General features: G+C 35.9%; 1 protein-coding gene across 1 annotated transcript in view; it reads right to left on the minus strand.

The window, feature by feature from the left end:
• DNAH12 (dynein axonemal heavy chain 12) overlaps window positions 1-20,946 on the minus strand; it is a 257,576-nt gene that overhangs the window by 64,748 nt on the left and 171,882 nt on the right. Inside the window, exons 53-58 of the mRNA XM_055383181.2 lie at window positions 19,107-19,348; window positions 17,940-18,087; window positions 17,493-17,638; window positions 10,174-10,388; window positions 8,857-9,049; window positions 5,730-5,922 (exon numbers count right to left, since the gene is read on the minus strand). Of these exons, the coding sequence (XP_055239156.2) occupies window positions 5,730-5,922; window positions 8,857-9,049; window positions 10,174-10,388; window positions 17,493-17,638; window positions 17,940-18,087; window positions 19,107-19,348 (1,137 nt within the window). The remainder of the gene's footprint in view (window positions 1-5,729; window positions 5,923-8,856; window positions 9,050-10,173; window positions 10,389-17,492; window positions 17,639-17,939; window positions 18,088-19,106; window positions 19,349-20,946) is intronic.

Below are 20,946 nucleotides of genomic sequence, written 5' to 3' on the forward strand. Positions count from 1 at the left end.
TTACATACAAGAATGCTTTTTCAACTAGCTTCTCATATGTTTAATTTTCTAACTTAACAGGGCTGTAGATATTCAATCCCCAAAGAAAAATGTTCTCCAAGGTAATAGCTCTTCAACTCAATCGGATAGGTTGATATTCTATAGAAAAAAATGTTTTGAGCACTATTCCAACTCACGCTTCCTTCTTTGGTAATGCTATCCACAGACTCTGACGAATGGTATGCCTATGTAGTCATGTTTATATCAAATTCTGTTTGTTGCTAATTTAATCAAGAGGCAGGGCTAGAACCAGATCCAAGATAAGGTAATCAAAAATTTCCCTGGAGAATTAAAACTTTAAAAGCCTCGGAAACTGAAGTTAGGTGGCATTGGCATTAGGAGTAAAAGGTAGTGGGACTTTTTCTACATGTTGGTTTCTACATGCTAGATGAGTATATAAAGAAACAGATACAAAAGTCTTAAAAGAAATTGGTCTTCAGATAGAGTAGAGGGAAGCACAGAATGACCACACAGCCCCAGAGGTAGAGGAAGAGACAGAGAGTACAGAAACTTAAGGCCTTCCATTCATCCTTGAGGTCTGGATGTATGTCCTATAATTGGGAAAATAAATTATTCCCTTGTATCTTTTTTATTTTAGCTAATTCAAGTGGGTTCCTGTTCCTTGCAAACAAACTTTCCCCAAAATTATACTGTATAACCACAAATGAACTAAAAATAAGTTTGGAATCTCAGTCCTAGCTATAAATAAGTAAAACAAAGTTATCGACAATGGGAATTAATGACATCTTATGTAAGAAAGCATAATTTTTGTATTCTCACTTAAACCTTTTGCTATTTAAACTTTGACTTTCAATTCAAATGCCATTTTGCAATTAATAGCAATAGCAAGCAGAAACAAACAGGAAATATAACTTTTATTTTTTTGAAAGGGAGTCTTGCTCTGTCACCCAGGCTGGAGTGCAGTGGCACGATCTCAGCTTACTACAACCTCCACCTCCTGGGTTCAAGCGATTCTCCTGCCTCAGCCTCCCAAGTAGCTGAGATTACAGGAGTCCACCACCACACCTGGCTAATTTTTGTATTTTAGTAGAGATGGGGTTTCACCATGTTGGTCAGGCTAGTCTCGAACTCTTGACCTCAGGTGATCCACCTGCTTTGGCCTCCCAAAGTGCTGGGATTACAGGCATGAGCCACTGCACCCGGCCATAATTTTTAAACATTAAATAATAACTTAATTCGTATTCCATGGCTTGATCTATGTATACTTACAAACAGTGTTTGCTAAACTTGAATCCTTAGCATGAAATGCTAGGCTTAATAAATATAAATACATTTTAAAAATCATTTACCATTAGTGGCATAAAATCAAAGAACAAGATATTTTCTAAGAAATAAATACTGTGGGCTGGGCACGGTGGCTCACGCCTGTAATCCCAGCACTTTGGGAGGCTGAAGCGGGTGGATCATCTGAGGTCCGGAGTTCGAGATCAGCCTGACCAATATGGAGAAACCCCGTCTCTACTAAAAATACAAAATTAGCCGGACATGGTGGCGCATGCCTGTAATCCCAGCTACTCCAGAGGCTGAGGCAGGAGAATGGCTTGAACCCGGGAGGCAGAGGTTGCTGTGAGCCGAGATTGCGCCACTACACTCTAGCCTGGGCAACAAGAGCGAAACTCCATCTCAAAAAAAAAGAAAAAGAAAAAAGAAAGAAAGAAATACTGTGAGTATATGTTAAGATGTTAAAAGAGGGCAACTCATTACTTGTAAAACTTTTCTGGTCTGTGATATTTATATATATAATACTTTCCAAAAACAAAAAAGACTAAACTTCAGTCAGGAAACCACTGGAGTAGCAGTAGGGGTAAACTTTGAAATCTCTAGAATAAACTTGTAAAGTTTTGTTTGTTTGTTTAATCTTGTGGGTTCAGGGAAAAGGGAAAAGCAGATTTTGACTATTTTGGAGAGCCTTCCCTGAAGATGTTTTTTCTTAGGTAGGTGGAGAAAGGTAGAATAGAAGTCAGGGTCAGATACAGAGTATGTTTTAGCTCAAACCATATAATGAATTTAAAACTGTGTTTGCAATGATCAATGGGATCCAGTCAGAAAGGTCCTATCATTTATTGTATTTTTCTCACTGTAAGATAAAGCACTTGAACCAATAAATAATTATATCTTCCTTTCTCTTCAAATCTTAATAGGAAATAAGCCAATAAATGCTCCCTATCTTCTCTCCCCTTTGAAAACTAGTTTGGTGAGGGAACAAGAAGTAGCTTGTTCTGCTCTGATGGACGGGTATTGGGAAAGGAGACACTACAGAATATCTCAGCCATGGTCCCAGACTGGGGGCTGCCACAGAATATTACTCTAAGACCCTACTCCTTTGGCTCCCCCAAGATGAAAAACCCAAAACAAAACAAAGCACCAAATAGTACAAGTGACCAGAAAGCATGATTACCATCACATTCATGCAAAATAAATCTATCCAAAAGGGAAGGGTACCTAGAGCTTTAGAAAGTCCTCTGTCCAGCCAGGCACAGTGGCTCACACCTGTAATCCCAGCACTTTGAGAGGCCAAGGCAGGCGGATCACCTGAGGTTGGGAGTTCGAGACCAGCCTGACCAACATGGAGAAACCCCGTCTACTAAAAATACAAAATTAGCCAGGTGTGGCGGCTTATGCCTGTAATCCCAGCTACTCAGGAGGCTGAGGCAGAAGAATCGCTTGAACTCGGGAGGCGAAGGTTGCAATGAGCCAAGATGGTGCCACTGTACTATAGCCTGGGCAACAAGAGTGAAACTATGTAACAAGAACAACAACAACAAGTCCTCTGTCCCAGAGCAAGGGTGCATTGTGGGGTGGGGAGCAGTGCAGAGATGCTGAGTAGTTAGTGCAATCTCTGTTTAGGTGTCTTTTTATTTTTTAATTACCCTAAAGTGAAGGAGCACATAATTCACTGGGTGGGTCAAGGAAAACTGAAATGCCTGAAGATCAATAACGTTAGCTTACAGAAGTCATTCTGTAATACCATTTAATTGTGTAAACTTGGGCCTCAGCCAACCTTTCTGGGCCCTAGTTTCCTCAACTATGAAGTGCAAAAAATAACTGCTTGCTAACGCCTTTTCTGCTTATAACATTGTATTATTCTATAAAAAGAGAAGTAATATAAAAATATCATTCAGGGCCGGGCACGGTGGCTCACGCCTGTAATCCCTGCACTTTGGGAGGCCGAGACAGGTAGATCACCTGAGATCAGGAGTTCAAGACCAAAGACCAACCTGGCCAACACGATGAAACCCTGTCTCCACTAAAAATACAAAAAAATTGGCCCGGCATGGTGGGCGCCTGTAATCCCAGCTACTCAGGAGTCCTGAGGCAGGAGAATTACTTGAACCCGGAGGTGGATGTTGGAGTAAGCTGAGATCACGCCACTGCACTCCAGCCTGGACAACAAGAGTGAAACTCTGTCTCAAAAAATATATATACATATATATACACACACTTATATATATAATATATATATACGCACTATATATATATATATACATACACACTATATATATATATACACACACACACACACTATACATATATATATATATATATATCTCATTCAGCTCTGTTAGGTGAATTTGCAATAAATCCATTATTGGCTGTAAACTATTTGCCTCTCTTCCTCTACCTGCCACCCTCAACTCTTATACCTGTCTTCCCGACGAATGACAAGATAATGATGGAATTAATGTCTAAGAATCTCTATTTATTCCTAGAATCCCTAATTGTTCAATCAACTAGCAACTACCTCCACCAAGAACTCCAATCAGAAACAGAGGTAAGACAAGCTCTCAAATTCAATTTCCCAGAGAAGAGTCAATTAAAACCTGAATGAACCCAAGTATCCTACTTTACCTATCCAATAATAATACCTATCCGATACTTCTAATAATACCTTACCAATCCAATAATAATACCTTACCTGTTCAATAATAATACCTTTCCAATATTTTTTTAAAATTATACTTTAAGTTCTAGGGTACATGTGCACAATGTGCAGGTTTGTTACATATGTATACAAGTACCATGTTGGTTTGCTGCACCCATTAACTCGTCATTTACATTAGGTATTCCTCCTAATGCTATCCCTCCCCACTCCCCCCACCCCATGACAGCTCCCAGTGTGTGATGTTCCCCACCCTGTGTCCAAGTGTTCTCATTGTTCAATTCCCACCTATGAGTAAGAACATGCAGTGTTTGGTTTTCTGTCCTTGCGATAGTTTGCTCAGAATGATGGTTTCCAGCTTCATCCATGTCCCTGCAAAGAACACGAACTCATCCTTTTTTATGGCTGCATAGTATTCTATGGTCTATATGTGCCACATTTTCTTAATCCAGTCTATCATTGATGGACATTTGGGTTGGTTCCAAGTCTTTGCTATTGTGAATAGTGCCACAATAAACATACGTGTGCATGTGTCTTTATAGTAGTGTGATTTATAATCCTCTGGGTATATACCCAGTAATGGGATGGCTGGGTCAAATGGTATTTCTAGTTCTAGATCCTTGACAAAGTGCCACACTGTCTTTCACAATGGTTGAACTAATTTATACTTCCACCAACAGTGTAAAAGTGTTGCTATTTCTCCACATCCTCTCCAGCACCTGTTGTTTCCTGACTTTTTAATGATCGCCATTCTAACTGGTGTGAGATGGTATCTCATTGTGGTTTTGATTTGAATTTCTCTGACGGCCAGTGATGATGAGCATTTTTTCATGTGTCTGTTGGCTGCATAAATGTCTTCTTTTGAGAAGTGTCTGTTCATATCCTTTGCCCACTTTTTGATGGGGTTGTTTCATTTTTTTCTTGTAAATTTGTTTAAGTTCTTTGTAGATTCTGGATATTAGCCCTTTGCCAGATGGGTAGATTGTAAAAATTTTCTCCCATTCTGTAGGTTGCCTGTTCACTCTGAGGGTAGTTGCCTTTGCTGTGCAGAAGCTCTTCAGTTTAATTAGATCCCATTTGTCTATTTTGGCTTTTGTTGCCATTGCTTTTGGTGTTTTAGTCATGAAGTCCTTGCCCATGCCTATGTCCTGAATGGTATTGCCAAGGTTTTCTTCTAGGGTTTTTACAGTTTTAGGTCTAACATTTAAGTCTTTAATCCATCTTGAATTAATTTTTGTATAAGGTATAAGGGAGGGATCCAGTTTCAACAGAGTTATAGACCAATGGAACAGAACGGAGCGCCCTCAGAAATAACACCACGCATCTACAACCATCTGATCTTTGACAAACCTGACAAAAACAAGAAATGGGGAAAGGATTCCCTATTTAATAAATGGTGCTGGGGAAACTGGCTAGCCATATGTAGAAAGCTGAAACTGGATACTTATCCAATACTTCTAATAATACCTTACCTATCCAATAATAATACCTATCTGATACTTATAATAATACCTATCCAATAAAAATAAATATATTTTAAAACGTTCATTCTAAATTTATTTCTTCTGTGTATAGATACCATATAGATCAGACCAGGTTTTAAATAATTTAACAGTAAGATATTCTCTTATGAGTTTAAATTTATGGTTTGGTATTTTATCATTTTCTTTTTCCTTTCCAGCAAGGCTACTCCAGCACCTTCCTTGGGGACTGGAAACAAATCAGGATCTTAAGATTTCTTAAGAATCTTAAGATTTAAATCAAAAGACTTCTAGGATTCTTTTTTCACCTGCTGTTTCTTTGTTATTTCATTGGACATCATTTTGGCAGAGTCTAAGACTTTAATTGCACTTTCATCTTCTAAAATGTTTCCTTCTGATGATGATAATGTTTCTAAAATTTTTTTCTCTATGTCTTTCAGCTGTTTCTTGTTAGCTGCAGACTGAAGAATAAGGGCATTTCGTTCCTCTTCTAATTCTGGTCTAAAAAGATAGAAACATTTAGTCCAAATTTGTAGTATTTTATCTAAATTTATATCTAAGTGTTACATATAACAAATTTGTAGACATCTAACACAAACTAAGGTGATTAATTGCTTTAAGGGAAGAATACTTTCACACATGTAACTATTTGAGAAGTTCAAGCAAAAAAAGCATTAATTGTATACACGTAAAATGTGGCAATAACATGTGCCACAGTAAGTCGAAGAATACATTAGACTTATCCATATGGCATAGCTGGTATGCAAGAGTAAGAACTGGAGAAGAAACTCAAAGTATGAACTTCTTATCTATTTCTTGATTTTGTCATCACTAAGTCTCATTTTCATCATAGTTTCTATAGTAGCACACATTGAAAGGATGACTGGCCATAAAGCTGGTTCTTTAAGTGAAAGGCAAAATTGGCACTTATGTCAAAACACTTATATCAAACAAAAATGGGATGAAACTTCAAAATAACACAGTCTACCATGGACTAGAATAAGTTATGACATGGTTCCATATTGGACACTCTACAAGTGGGATTTAAATATTGGAAGAAACACTTCATGGTTACATATTTTCACTTTTAATTCGATTTCATTTATTAGACCACTTGATAATGCTACATTTAGATTCAAGTGAAATCAGATTTCCTTCCAGAAGCAATTCTTTACTAGTAGCCCTCCCAGGTACCATAGTGTTTTTCCTCATTTAAAAAAAAATACATATTTGGGGTTTTACATTTAAGTCTTTAATCCTTATTATAGGCACAGGCAAAGATTTCATGACAAAAAACATCAAAAGCAATTGCAACAAAAACACAAATTGAAAAATGGGATCTAATTAAACTAAGGAGCTTCTGCACCACAAAATAAACTATCAGAATGTACAGACAACCTACAGAATGGGAGAAAATTTTTGCAATCAATCCACCTGACAAAGGTCTAATATCCAGAATCTACAAAGAACTTAAACAAATTTACAAGAAAAGACAAACAACCCCATTAAAAAGTGGGCAAAGGACATAAGGACACTTCTCAAAAGAAGATATTTATGTGGCCAACAAACATATGAAAACAAGCTCAACATCACTGATCATTACAGAAATGTAAATCAAAACCACAATGAGATACCATCTTATGCCAGTCAGAATGGCGATTATTAAAAAGTCAAGAAACAACAGATGCTGGTGAGGCTGCAGAGAAATAGAAACGCTTTTACACTGTTGGTGGGAATGTAAATTAGTTTAACCATTGTGGAAGACAGTCTGGTGATTCCTCAAAGACCTAGAACCAGATATACCATTTGACACAGCAATCCCATTACTGGGTATATACCAAAGGAATAGAAATCATTCTATTATAAAGGTACATGCACATGTATGTTCACTGCAGCACTATTCACAATAGCAAAGACATGGAATCAACCTAAGTGTCCATCAACTATAGACTGGATAAAGAAAATGTGGTACATATACACCATGGCATGCTATGCAGCCATAAAAAGGAACAAGATAATGTCCTTTGCAGAGACCTGGATGGAGCTGGAAGCCATTATCATCAGCAAACTAACACAAAAACAGAAAACCAAACACCACATGTTCTCACTTATAAGTGGGAGCTGAAAAATATGAACACGTAGACACAGGGTAGGGAACAACACACACTGGGGCCTGTCAGGGTGGGTAGGAGGAGGGAGAGCATCAGGAAAAATAGCTAATGCATGCTGGGCTTAATACCTAGGTGATGGGTTGATAAGCGCAGCAAATCACCATGGCACACGTTTACCTATGTAACAAACCTGCACATCACGCACATGTACCCTGGAACTTAAAATAAAATAAAAATAGTACATATATAAAGTATAAAGAAAACAATAAAACTTACCCATAATCTTACCACCACAGAGATAATTACTTTAACATTGAAGTGTATTCCTTTCCAATCTTTTTTTATTCTTTTTATATATGTAGATAAATATCAATCTTTTTTTAAACAAAATATCACCTATTCTGGATATAGTTTTATATGCTGCTTTTTCCTTCTTTTGCTAAGCATTTTCTTATTAATATCCTGTATATATATATATATATATATATATAAATGAATGTGTTTCTATTTACGGTCATAGCATAGATTCCTAGGGGTGAAATTTCTGGCTCATTCAGATACAAGTCAGAAGTCATGGTGTCAGAGGAATTTGAACCAGAGCAACTCCATCTTGAGCAGGGGGTGGGTAAAATGTGATTAAAACCTACTGGACTGCATTCCCAAACGGTTGGGCATTCTAAGTCACAGGATGAGATAGGATGTCAACACAAGAAACAGGTCATAAAGACCTTGCTGATAAAACAGATTACAGTAAAGAAGCTGGCTAAATCCCACCAATACCAAGATGGCCACAAAAGTGAACTCTGGTCCTCCTCACTGCTACACCCCACCAGTGCCCTAACAGTTTACAAATGCTATGACAATGTCAAAAAGTTATCCTCTATGGTCTAAAAAAGGGAGGCATAAATAATCCACCCCTTGTTTAGCATATAATCAAGAAATAACCATAAAAATGGACGACTAGCAGCCATTCTTTTATTCCTTTACTTTCTTAATAAACTTGCTTTCATTATACTCTGTGGACTCGCCCTGAATTCTTTCTTGCACGAGATCCAACAACCCTTTCGTGGGGTCTGGATCGGGATCCCTTTCCTGTAACAATGGCAGGTAACCTGAACCCAGCTGCCCATACTAAAAGCCCAATATAACACAGTTGGCTTATAACTTACTTGTTACAGATGGCTATTTTAGAGGATTATGTGATTATTTATAGTAACAAAGTATAAAATTTGACAAAGTTTTAAAATATTCACAAAACATAAATATTAATGACCTACAAATATTCCTTTTTAAACCATCTAGAAGCATCTAAGAAAATACATACCTCTCCTTTGCAACAACAATACCTAGTAATTGATCTTCAAGTCCTTCTGGAGTTATCATGAAATTGAGCAAAGACACTTTTGTAGCCAGCTCTGGCATATAGTGTGGGTTTCTCAGTTTTGTGGTGATATAAAATTTGAAATCAAAGGAATACTCAATAATGACCTCGCCAAGTCTGATGCAATCAATGCCACCTATATTTCAGAAAACAAATGCATAACAAGTGAGCTAGTTACATGGCCCTTCATGCTATGTACTTCTATGGCCTTGCCTAGGTTACAAATAAACGGTCCTAAAGTAATTTAAAATAGAAAACAGGGCCAGGCTCAGTGGCTCACACCTATAATCCCAACACTTTGGGAGGCCAAGGCAAGTGGATCACTGGAGGTAAGGAGTTCAACACCAGCCTGGCCAACATGGTGAAACCCCATCTCTACTGAAAATACTAAAAAAATTAGCTGGGTGTCGTGGTGGAACACACCTGTAATCCCAGCTACTTTGGAGGCTAAGGAACAAGAATTGCTTGAACCCAGGAGGCAGTGAGCTGAGACTGCACCACTACACTACAGCCTGAGCACCAGAGCAAGACTCTGTCTCAAAATGATACTAACAACATACAGAAAACAGGAGTGGCAAAAGTCACAGACACAGCAGCAAGTAAGCAATTATACAGCAGGACTCTTTCTGGGTTAATATAGGACATTTTCTCTGGTTGTCATAGAGCTTTGTAAATCAAGATTTATTTTGAGCTTTCTTCCTCCATCAATTTTCAATCATGATTCTAAAATATATGTAAATGACTAAAGCTCTTAAAGGTAATAGCACTTGGCAGAGGCAAATTTTTATAAACAGAAAGATATTAGCTGGACAATGTTTACCTAAACTCAACTCAGGCCCACATTCACCATCACTATTCATGGTGGCTAATTCCTGTAATCCCAGCACTTTGGGAGGCTGAGGGAGGAGGATCACTTGAGGCCAGGAGTTTGACACCATCACTATTCATAACAACAGACTTTTTGTGGTCAAGGGTCACAGGATAAAGGAATTTCAAGCTGGCTTCAACCTCTTTATGTTCTCTGACAGTCTAGATAACAGTGGTTAAGGCAATGAAGAGAGGGCAAGGTATTTATCTTAGAATACCTGGCTAAGGTTCATTCCTGATAGCTTGTTCCAAATTTCCTTTCACTCATAACAATGAGCCAGAAGTTCTGCATTATTAACATTATTATTAAATTTATGTAGTAGGCTTCTTTCATGCCTCCAAGATAATTCAATCATCTTTCAGTTCTACAGATTAATAGTAATTGCTTTATACCTTGTTTAAAAGTTTGTCTGAGTAGTAAAGGCTCCAAAGATGGATCCAGTTCTTCACCAACATTTTCTAATAGAAGTGGAGTTCCAAACTGAATACAGTTTTCCAATGTTCTCATATAGTCTGAATCTGATAGCTTAATAACACTAAGCTGATTTTCTTTTTCAGAGTTTTTGATCCACTTATTGGCTTGACCCTGGGGGTCAATCATTAAAGGCCTAGAATATAATAAGAAAAATTCTGAGAGGAAGACATAGACATTGAGATTTCTTTAAAATTATATAAATAATAAACATCACCATCAATCTGTACAAATACAAAGTATTTCACATACATTATCAGCATTACTCTTCACAAAAGTCCTATGAGAAAAAAGTGAAAAGGAGTTTTTTTTTTTCTTATTTATTTTTCAAATGAAGAAATTCAGTCTCAGGAAGTACTCTGCCCAAGGTTCCAAGGTTCCAAAACTAGTTCAGTGTTAGAAGTAGTAGGACCTTGTGAATCTACGAGCTCTGCTCTTCCCAATATAATATGCTGTCTTCCTGGTAACTTTAATACATGACATCTGTTAACATAATATGAAAATAATACTATAAAATATTTGATAAACATTTAAAACAAGAGATCCACTAGCATATAAGGGATTTCCTCAGATTATGAGTAGAGTTACAAACTGTGTCCAAGTTTAGGGTGGTATATATCTGAGATCTATTTAGGAGTTTCTTCTGAGTTAGTATAGTAAAGACTGTGTTCAAGAACATATGATTCATGGTTCAGATGTGTAATATATGATGTGCTTTTCTCTTCCTCATGGATGATGCTGACTGCCCTAGGTTTCTCTTGTATTCAGTACAGTACATTAAATTTTCTTTTAAAAATATAGCACAGATGCCGGGCACGGTGGCTCAGGCCTGTAATGCCAGCGCTTTGGGAGGCCAAGACGGGCAGATCACCCGATGTCAGGAGTTCAAGACCAGCCTGGCCAACATGGTGAAAGCCCGTCTCTACTAAAAAAAAGTAAATAAATACAAAAATTAGCTGGGCGCAGTGGTGGGTGCCTGTAATCCCAGCTACAGGGGAGGCTGAGGCAGGAGAATCACTTAAACCCGGGAGGTAGAGATTGCAGTCAGCTAAGATTGCGTCATTGCACTCCAGCCTGGGCAACAAAGATTGAAACTCCATTAAAAAAAAAAAAATATATATATATATAAAATTGTATTTAATTATATATATAATTTTTACATATAGAATTTTGTTTAATTATATATTATAAATTATATATATTTATATTTATAAATATTTAAATAAATATAAATATATATATATAAATAACAGAAAAGGGAGTTTTTGTCCCATGTCACTTCAGCTTTCCCATTCTCTTTCTATTCCAACAGCTTCTAGGGCTAGGGCTAAAATCCCCTTTCCCTGTGAATAAACTCTTTAATTTATTCTCAAATAACTGTGTTCTTTTAGTTTCTTTCTTTCCCCAAAGACAAAACTAGCTGACTAGATGTTTTCTTTTTTGGCTCTAATTGTGCTGAAATCCCACTTAAAGTACAAAAAGGTCCAGACAGTACTTAAAATCTACTTTTCCTACCACAGCAAGGAAGCAAAGGCGTTCTGCAAACAATAAAGTTATTTTTTCATAGAAGTTACCTAGTAGTTAGACTAGTAAATGCTTTTAGTACCTTTCAAGCCCCTGTTTAAAGAGACATTATTTTCTTCCTTTCATGTCTTTATTATTGGAAAAATACAGTTAAGTGTTCATTCCCTCACAAAATGTAACATCTATAAATTAACATTCTAATGTTAATAAATGTCCTTGGTAATGCCTAAATAAATGTTCTTGGTTACCCAATAATTAGAGATTCCTGTCTACTCTGAAAGAAATCTGACTTCTATTTAATATAACCTTATGTGAATACTGGAAAATTGGATTGTTGTGTCCACCATAGAAATAAGGCCAGGCCATGGTATTTGCATTCTAAGTATACCTTACTCTAGGTATGAAAATAATACTAGGCTATATTTGAGATCTTTGAGCAGTCTGAAGAAAGCAGCATTATCTATCTATGTTTATGACAGAGGTGGTAATTTGGAGGAAAATAAGCTTTGCTGTTAAGTAGCCAAAGCAATGTATAAACACTAAAAAAGGAACACACTATTTTGCATTTTATTTGTTTGTCTCCTACCTCCACCTAGGAGACATAGTGTTTTCATCATGGTTGAAACATAGCAAAATCAGAGCTTAAGATATAGACTACAATGAGATATTCAAAGATAATTATAAAAAACTAACATTTCTTGAGCACTTATGTGCTAAGTGCTTTCTCACAACATTTCTATGAAGTAGGAGTTATTTTCATTTACAGATGGGGAAACCAAGGCATTGAGAGGTCAAATACGTTACCAAAATCTCAAGACAGAAAGTGAGGAAGCTTGAACCCAAATATCCTGACTCCAGAGTCTGAACTGCTCTCAACCATTGCACAATATTATAAACAGACAAACTGTTAGAAACTATAAAGAGCAAGCACAATGATTAATTATAAACTATGGTCACAACAGCATGACTGGCTAAAAATCCTTCTTCCTCCTAGTACTGATGGATAAAATATGACATTATTTTAAATGCACGGGTTAATTGAGGCTTGCATTTAAAAGACACATACATACATTCACATATATCTAATACATAGATACAGAAAAACACAGGTGCCGAAACAGATAAAACTAAAATCCAGAACAGTAAGTTTGTGAGCTAAACTGACACCTGGACTTGGGAAGAGTGTCAGTCTGATAACCTAGAGGCTCACTAGGTCCATATGTTGGGGGAGGCCGGAACTGAGACCTTTGCATTAAGCTGAAACTCACAAAAGGCTTAATGAAGTCACTGACAGAAAGATTTCAAGCCTATGCATAAAGAGATAAGAAGGAAATGTTTTGATTCCCATCTCATATCTGGCTAGGAAAAAGTGTCCCCTGAAAATGTGAATGTGTAGCTGTGGGTCTATATGTCATACAGGTTTAGGATATAAATTTATACCACCTACATGACTGAGGAAACTCCAAGATGGAAAATTAACATGTTTGTGGCCAGCAATACACCAAAGAATCCTGGAAGAAGTAAAGGCAACACACACACTGCAGCTGAAAGTAGATTTGAAAGTTTACCCCTACTGCCACTCCAGTGGTTCCCTAACTGAAGTTTAGTCTTTTTTATTCTTGGAAAGCATAATATATATAAATATCAAAGATAAGAAAAATTTTAATGAAATGTCTTCTTTTAACATCTTAACATATACTCACAGTATTCATTTCTTAGAAAATGACTTGTTCTTTGATTTTAGGCTATTAATGGTAAATTACTTTAAAAATGTATTTGTATTTCTTAAGTGTAGCATTTCATACTAAAAATCACCGAATTGTACAATTTAAAAGGGTAAATTTTATGGTACATGAATTATAAATCAATACAGCTGTTAAAAATGATGGGAGGTGGGGGCACTACAAATGCCTGTAGTTCCAGCTACATCAGGAGGCTGAGCCCAGGAGGTCAAGTCTGCAGTGGGCCATGACTGCACTACTACACTCCAGCCTAGGTGACAAACTGAGACCCCCATCTCAAAACACACACACACACACACACACACAAACACACGTGCATACACACCTGGACACATCAAACTGCTGAAAACTAAAGACAGAGAAAAATTGGAAAATTTCCAGAGGGAAAAAAAGATACATTACATAAAGAGGAACTAAAGTAAGACTTAGAGTAGACTTCTCATCAGACTATGTAGGTCAGAAGCAATGTAGTGACATCTTGAAAGAAAAAACAAAAAGCCCCAAAACAAAAGCAGAAAGCAAAAAACAACTGTCAACCCAGAATTCTAAACTCAGCAAAAAAAAAAAAAAAAAAAATTCTTTCACAATGAAGATGAAATAAAGACTTTTTTCAAGGTTGGTTAATAGATACAGAAATATAGTTAAGTAGAAGGCACAAGATCTAGCATTTGATAGTGCAGTAGGGTAACTATAGTTAACAATAGTTTATTGTATAATTCAAAACTGCTAGAAAAGAAGAATTGGAATATTCCCGACATAAAGAAAATATAAATGTTTAAAGTGATGAATACCCCATTATCCTGATTTGATCACTGTACATGGAATGAATGTATTAAAATATCACATATATCCTTGAAATATGTACAACTATTACATATTAATTGTTTTAAAAGATTTTTTTAGACCAGAAAAAGAAAAAAGCTGAATTCACTGCCAGTAGACCTGTTCACATGAAGTGTTAAAGGACATTCTTCAGGCAGAAGAAATGTGAAACCAAATAGAAACTCAAAGAAATTAAGAGTTCCCAAAATGGGAAAAAGATGAAGGTAAACATAAGACTTTTCTTATATTTAATCACTCTAAAAGATAAATTATTGTCTAAAGTAAAAATAAAGAGAATGTATTATAGAATTTATGGCATATGAAAAAGTGAAATATATAACAGCACAAAAGACAGAAAAGAGAATTATACTGTTGAAAGATATTTACGCTATATATATAATAGCATAAAATTATTTGAAGATATTCAGTAAAGAACTAGAGATGGATGATATTATAAATACTAGCACAAACACTAAAAATAGGGAGTGTTTAACCAATAAGCCAATGTGGACATAAAATGGAATCATAAAAAAAAGTTCAGTTAATCCAAATCCAAGTAGAAAAAGAAGAAAAAAGGAACAAAGAACAAAGGAGACAAATAGAAAAGAACAAGACGGTAGATTTAAATCTAAGTGTATCAATAATTCCACTAAATGTAAATGATCTAAATACTGTGATTAAAAGTAGAAAGAAAAAGTCATTTTAAAAGCAATTCACAAGTCCTCACTAAAATTAGAAAGACTAAAGGGACAAAGCAGTGAGGAAATAATGGATAACTCAACAAATAGTGCTGGAGTAAATGGCTATCATTATAAAAATAAATAAAATTACCTTTCATCATGTCCAAAAATGCAAAAAGAAGGAAGCAAACACGAGAGTCCTAACTGTAAAAAGTACACTGCTTTTCCAGGTCATGACTCTTTTTCTGAGAACTACACTCCTGGTCTTCAATACTCATGTTTGTTACTCTGGCTTGGGTCCCGCAGCTGTAAGTTACTAGACCTAAGGTGAATATTTGTCCCAAGCTAGACCAATCAGATGTTTTTCACAGGAATTAGAATTTGGACTCAGTGGTTATAGTTAATCTATATTACTCAACTGATTTTTTTTTTTGAGACAGAGTCTCGCTTTGTCACCCCAGCTGGAGTGCAGTGGCACAATCTTGGCTCTCTGCAACCTCCGCCTCCCAGGTTCAAGTGATTCTCCTGCCTCAGCCTCCTCAGTAGCTGGATTACAGGCACACACCACCACACCTGGCTAATTTTTTTTTTTTTTGTATTTTCAGTAGAGGTGGGGTTTCACCATATTGACCAGGCTGGTCTTGAACTCCCGACCTTGTGATCTGCCTGCCTCAGCCTCCCAAAGTGCTGGGATTACAGGTGTGAGCCACCGTGCCCAGCCCACAACAGCCATTTTCTAAATTGCAATTTAAACAATCTGAATGGTCATGAAACACATGGAAATGGGTTCTAAAACAGAATTAACCAACTCAAGGGCCTAACATTCTGTTAAACAGAATGTTCCCTGCTCTACCACAGAACACATTTTTTATAACCAAAATATATTCTTTTTCAGATTATGTTAAATTTTGCTTATTGCTTATAAGTTTCAACCTAAGTATCTTTGCTCTCAAGTAAAGTTTTGAGTGCAAACTCAATATATGATTATACACATTCTTATTTTATTAAAACAATACTGTCAATATAAACAGGAGTTAGTTGTTTTGAAGCTTCCAGAAAGATTTGCAAAGAATATAAAACAAACAATAACTCAAACTTTCAGGATATTAGATTTCCTTATATCTTTAATTTATCTCATCTAAAAGAAGACTGAAATTTCCATTATGGTTTTAAAGGCAGTGAGTGTGATATCCTATTCTACAATTCACTCCAGCATAGTAATTAAGAGCAAGGATTTGAAAGTCAGATTGCCTGGATTCAAATTCTGACTCTATCACTTATTCGCTAAGTTATCTTTACTAATTTAAAATTACTAAATCATTCTGGGCTTCAATTTCCTCATCTATAAAATGGGATAATAATAATACCTAACTCACAGGATGTTGTGAAGATGTAGGGCACTTAGACTAGTATCTGATAAATCTAAGAGCTCCATAGTATCTATCACAGCATATTTGAGACACAGTCCCATGAAAAGACTTAAAATTAGATGATAGTGTCACTACATAACCATTATAGAAAACTATTTCTCAAAGGAAAGTAGTTTTCCAAGTTTTTCAAAGTGATATAAATTAAAGGATAACAATAAAGGCCATTTGAAAAGTTTTTATAGTTATCAGACTAACAATGATAGCAAATAAAAAAGGTACCCATGAAATTGCATAAATTATCAAGTTACAGTATCTTGAAGATGGGTAGCAATACCTAGTTAAAACAAGTACATTGCATAGCCAGAAACTAGAAATAGCCCAGAGGTCCATCAGTAGGAGAATACATAAACAGTGATATATTCATAAAATGGAACTCAGCAACAAAAAATAGGAACAGAGTACCAATGCATGCAATAACATGGATAAATCTCAGAAAAAAATATGCCAAAAGAAGCCTTACCCAATAACATATACATTATGATTCCTTTATATGAAATTCTAGAAGTAATCCATACAAAAATAACCTAGGCAAAACTAACCTATGGCGGGAAATAATCAGAACAATTATTTCCTGGGGTGGGATGAGGGTAGGGATTTACAAGAAAGGAACATAAGGAGACTTCCCTGGTGGTAGTCATGTTTTGTATCTTGATAGAGATTTGCGTTACACCACTGTATATCTTTGTTAGAACTCACTGAATGGTATGGTTTTGTGTATTTCATGTATGTAAATTTTACCTCAAAAGAATAAAACATAAGCAAATATTGAACTTTAGTTGATGATATGCATGCTGAAGTATCTGGAAGGAAGTATACCTATGTCTGCCATTTACATGGAAATGCATTTTAAAAGATGGGTTGATGGAGTGATAGAGGGAAGGACAGGTACGTGATAAAGCAGCGAGAATACTAAAATGTTAATTGCAGAATCTAGGAGGTGGTAGTTATATTGGTGCTTACGATAAAATTCTTTCAATGTTTCTATATGTTTGAAAACTTTTAAATAGAACAACAGAAAAAATAAACAGTTTATATTTCTTACCAACGCCTAGAGTTGTTAACGATCACTCCGTTATCTATGGAAAATGTATCTGTTGGTAAACCAGCAATATTCCAAGCTCTAATTTTTACTGGATCACCCAGGGTTTTACTCAACAAGAACTCCTCTGAACACGGGATTTTTTTCTTCTGTAAGAAATAAACAAAAATCTATTTTCCTTCACCTTGTTAACTGAAATATTTTTTAAATTAAAATATTGGTTTAATTGTCACTAGGCATTATTTAATAACTCTAAGGAACAGAAAGAAAAGAAACTAAAAGTTGAATAGTGGAAGTATTTTACTGATGAAACAAGAAGCAAAAAAAGAAAGACCCCATGTTTTCAGTTATTTCTTCTTTTCTGCCGTTATTATCATCCTTTCCCCCAAAATATCCCAAAACATACTTTGGATGTTCTAAAACAAGACTTACAAAATATAAAACCACTACCTTGCACAACATGCTCCAATCTTTTGTACATGTTTGTCGAAAGCCAGAAGTGAAAGCACCAAGGTAAGCTATTACTCCTGCTGATACTAAGACATCGCCAGTCAAATTTTCATATGTTATCTGAAGGTCATCTGCAGCTTGGGCCCATCTGTGCCATCAACCAAAGGCAAAATAGATTTACAACAGAGAATGATGGGAGAGAGTAATAGAAAGGGCAACGGTTTCCAGTCCAATTCTGTAACAAAAAGCTATAAAATGTTGGACACCTGCTTATCTGTAAAATGAGGTTGGAACCCTTCTAGCTCTTATACGCTATAACATGTATCTATATTATGTGAATGACAATCTTCCTTTCATTATTACAATATTAGACATTTCTTGCAGAACTTGGCCCTTCAGAAAAAGCAAAAAAAAAAAAAAAAAACCCAAACACCAACATTTTGCCTAATAATTTTCTCTTGGATGATTTGGTCTAGTGGCTGTGCTATTTGTTTTAGTATTTATTGTTAGACTGTAAAACATAGGAACATTTGCAATTCATTACCAAAAATTACATTTAAGCTGTATAGAAGCTGACATACTAAGATTGGTATTTTTCCCATTTAATGAAACTCATACAATAAAAAAGTGTATTCCAAAACTATCTAATCTGTACTACAAAGTCTTGTCAAAGACACATTATTACTTTATCATGCTATTCATTCAACGAATAGAATAAATGAAACAGCTGGCTGTCCAATCCAAGTAAATACATTAGAATAAAGCTTACTGGCTTTGTTAGATCAAGCCAGTTATATCTTCCTTAACATAAAATTTAACCAATGAACCATGCATTCAGTGATCCCTCCAAACATTACAAAAAATTTTGAACATACATAAAATTGGAAAGAATTGTACAACAAACAACTACATACTCACCACTTGGATTTAAAAAATTGTTACCATTTGCCTTGTTTGCCTCTTTTAAAAGACCATGTGAAAGCAATTTGTAAACACCATCCTCAAGACTGATATCCTTGTTTGGAGAAGCCTGGCCAGGTGTCTTCCAGAATGTCCCACATTCTCAACCAGCCATTGTAAAATCAGTAATCACAATAAATACCCAAAGAAGGTCATATATTCAAGGCTGACATTCCTAAATCTTGCTAAAACAAATAGAAATCTGACCTTGATTTTTCTCCACCCAGTCCTCCAATTAATTGTGAGGCTCTTTCAAGCTTCTTAGCACAGAGTTCCACCTGGTCTTCTAAAGCAGCCTTTTCCTCTGTTTTCTCAAGAAATGTCATTTGTAAATTTTCCAGATGATGTTCTACTTCTGCCAGTTCTGCTCTCTTCTGATTCAAAAGCTCCATTGTCTCAGCTAAAGACTTCTGAGCTTCTGATAAGCGAGCTTTCTTAGGAGCCACTACCTTTTTGGGAAGAATATATGCAGATATGATGTGTACTTTGTAAAATTGATATCTATATAATTCCTCCCTTATAAATATTATGGATTAGAAATGCATGGTAATAAATTATATAAACATTTTGCCTTAAATCTTCTGTTTTTACATACAAAGTAAAATATACCTATATATTTTATAAAATAGATAAATCTGGACTAGCAAATTGTTACCTATAAAATAGATAATTTATACTGGGCTAACAAAATGTCAAAATATGTAGCAAAAATGTCACAAGATGTCTCAAAATAATGAGTAGGTGTCACTTAACTGTTGTCAAATAACAGAGAAAAACATACAACATGAAATAATAAGTGTTTGTTTAAACACATGAATATGTTTTGGGTGTTTTTTTTTCCTTTCCAGCTTGTGATTTTCTTCCCAGTCAGACTGAGGCTTACATCTGCCTTGCCAGGATTAGAGCTGTGATGGTGGGAATAAAAAGGAAGAAAACCTCGATGCTCAGTTTCACTACCAAAACTGAATTTTCCCCAACAAATATTGAAAAGCCACACTTGATTGAGAGAAAAGGGATTTCCTAAAGTTTTTTTGTTATGCTCATCAGGCTATCAAGAATGCAGTTTGGCCAACTGGATCACCAAGCGTCCTCCAAGCCCTTGGTACAAAGAATGTAGAAGATGACCAGAGAGAGTGTGTGCCTGTTAGAAAGAAGATAGACCTAACTCTTCTGGTAAATTGCTGTGAATGAAGCTGAAGGCAAGGAGGGACGAGAGAGAGAGCAGTGTATCAGACACAAAATGCCCTGCTTTCTCTCTGCTGCATTGAAATCATGAAAGAAAATGTGTTAAATAAGTAGACAGAAAGCAGGAAGCTCCCTTTTCTGCTTCTGACTTCAGAGAAGACATTGCTGCATATTTCCCTCCCATGCTTCTGTATCAACATGGGGCAGCTTGTATCAGAATAAAAATGGCAGTGTGGAGTTATAGAGTGGGAAGGCAAGAAAAAGCCTGAGTGCCCTGGCTTCTCTGCTTTGTAGAAAGGATCCACAAGATTCTACACATCTGTGGAACATGTGGAAATTAGCTGAGCTACCATGAGACTACTGTGTGAAGGGACAAGATGTTTAATGGAAAGACATCCTAGATAAAATTAATTTTATTTCTTTAACAGGTTTATTCAGGTCTGCTCCTTTGAAACTAACAAAGTCTCTATCTCTCTATAGGTACATGTACATATATCATTTAGGAAGACCTTCCCAATTATTACAGCTTGATCATTTATTCTATCTTCTGAGCTTGTTTTAAACACAAGCTACCATATATTTTCATCTACCTTTTTATTTATATTTCTTTCTTCCTTAGGTAGAATTCTGCAAGCTGCAAGGGCAAAGCCTTTGTTGCCCTGGTCCTTTGCTAGCCAAATTTAGAAAATGCTCTTAACTATTCTCTGCTCTCCCAGAAATTTGGACCCAGTGGGTATTCCATAAAAGGTTCTATGTCAATGCATGTTCTTGTTTCAGGGGATCTTTCCATGCTCTGCCTCTTAACTCTGCTGGATCCTCTTACTTCTGATCCTTTGAATCAACTTTTTAATCTGGCACTTTC

This window comes from Gorilla gorilla, chromosome 2, assembly GCF_029281585.2.
Source record: "Gorilla gorilla gorilla isolate KB3781 chromosome 2, NHGRI_mGorGor1-v2.1_pri, whole genome shotgun sequence".
Lineage (NCBI taxonomy): Eukaryota > Metazoa > Chordata > Mammalia > Primates > Hominidae > Gorilla > Gorilla gorilla.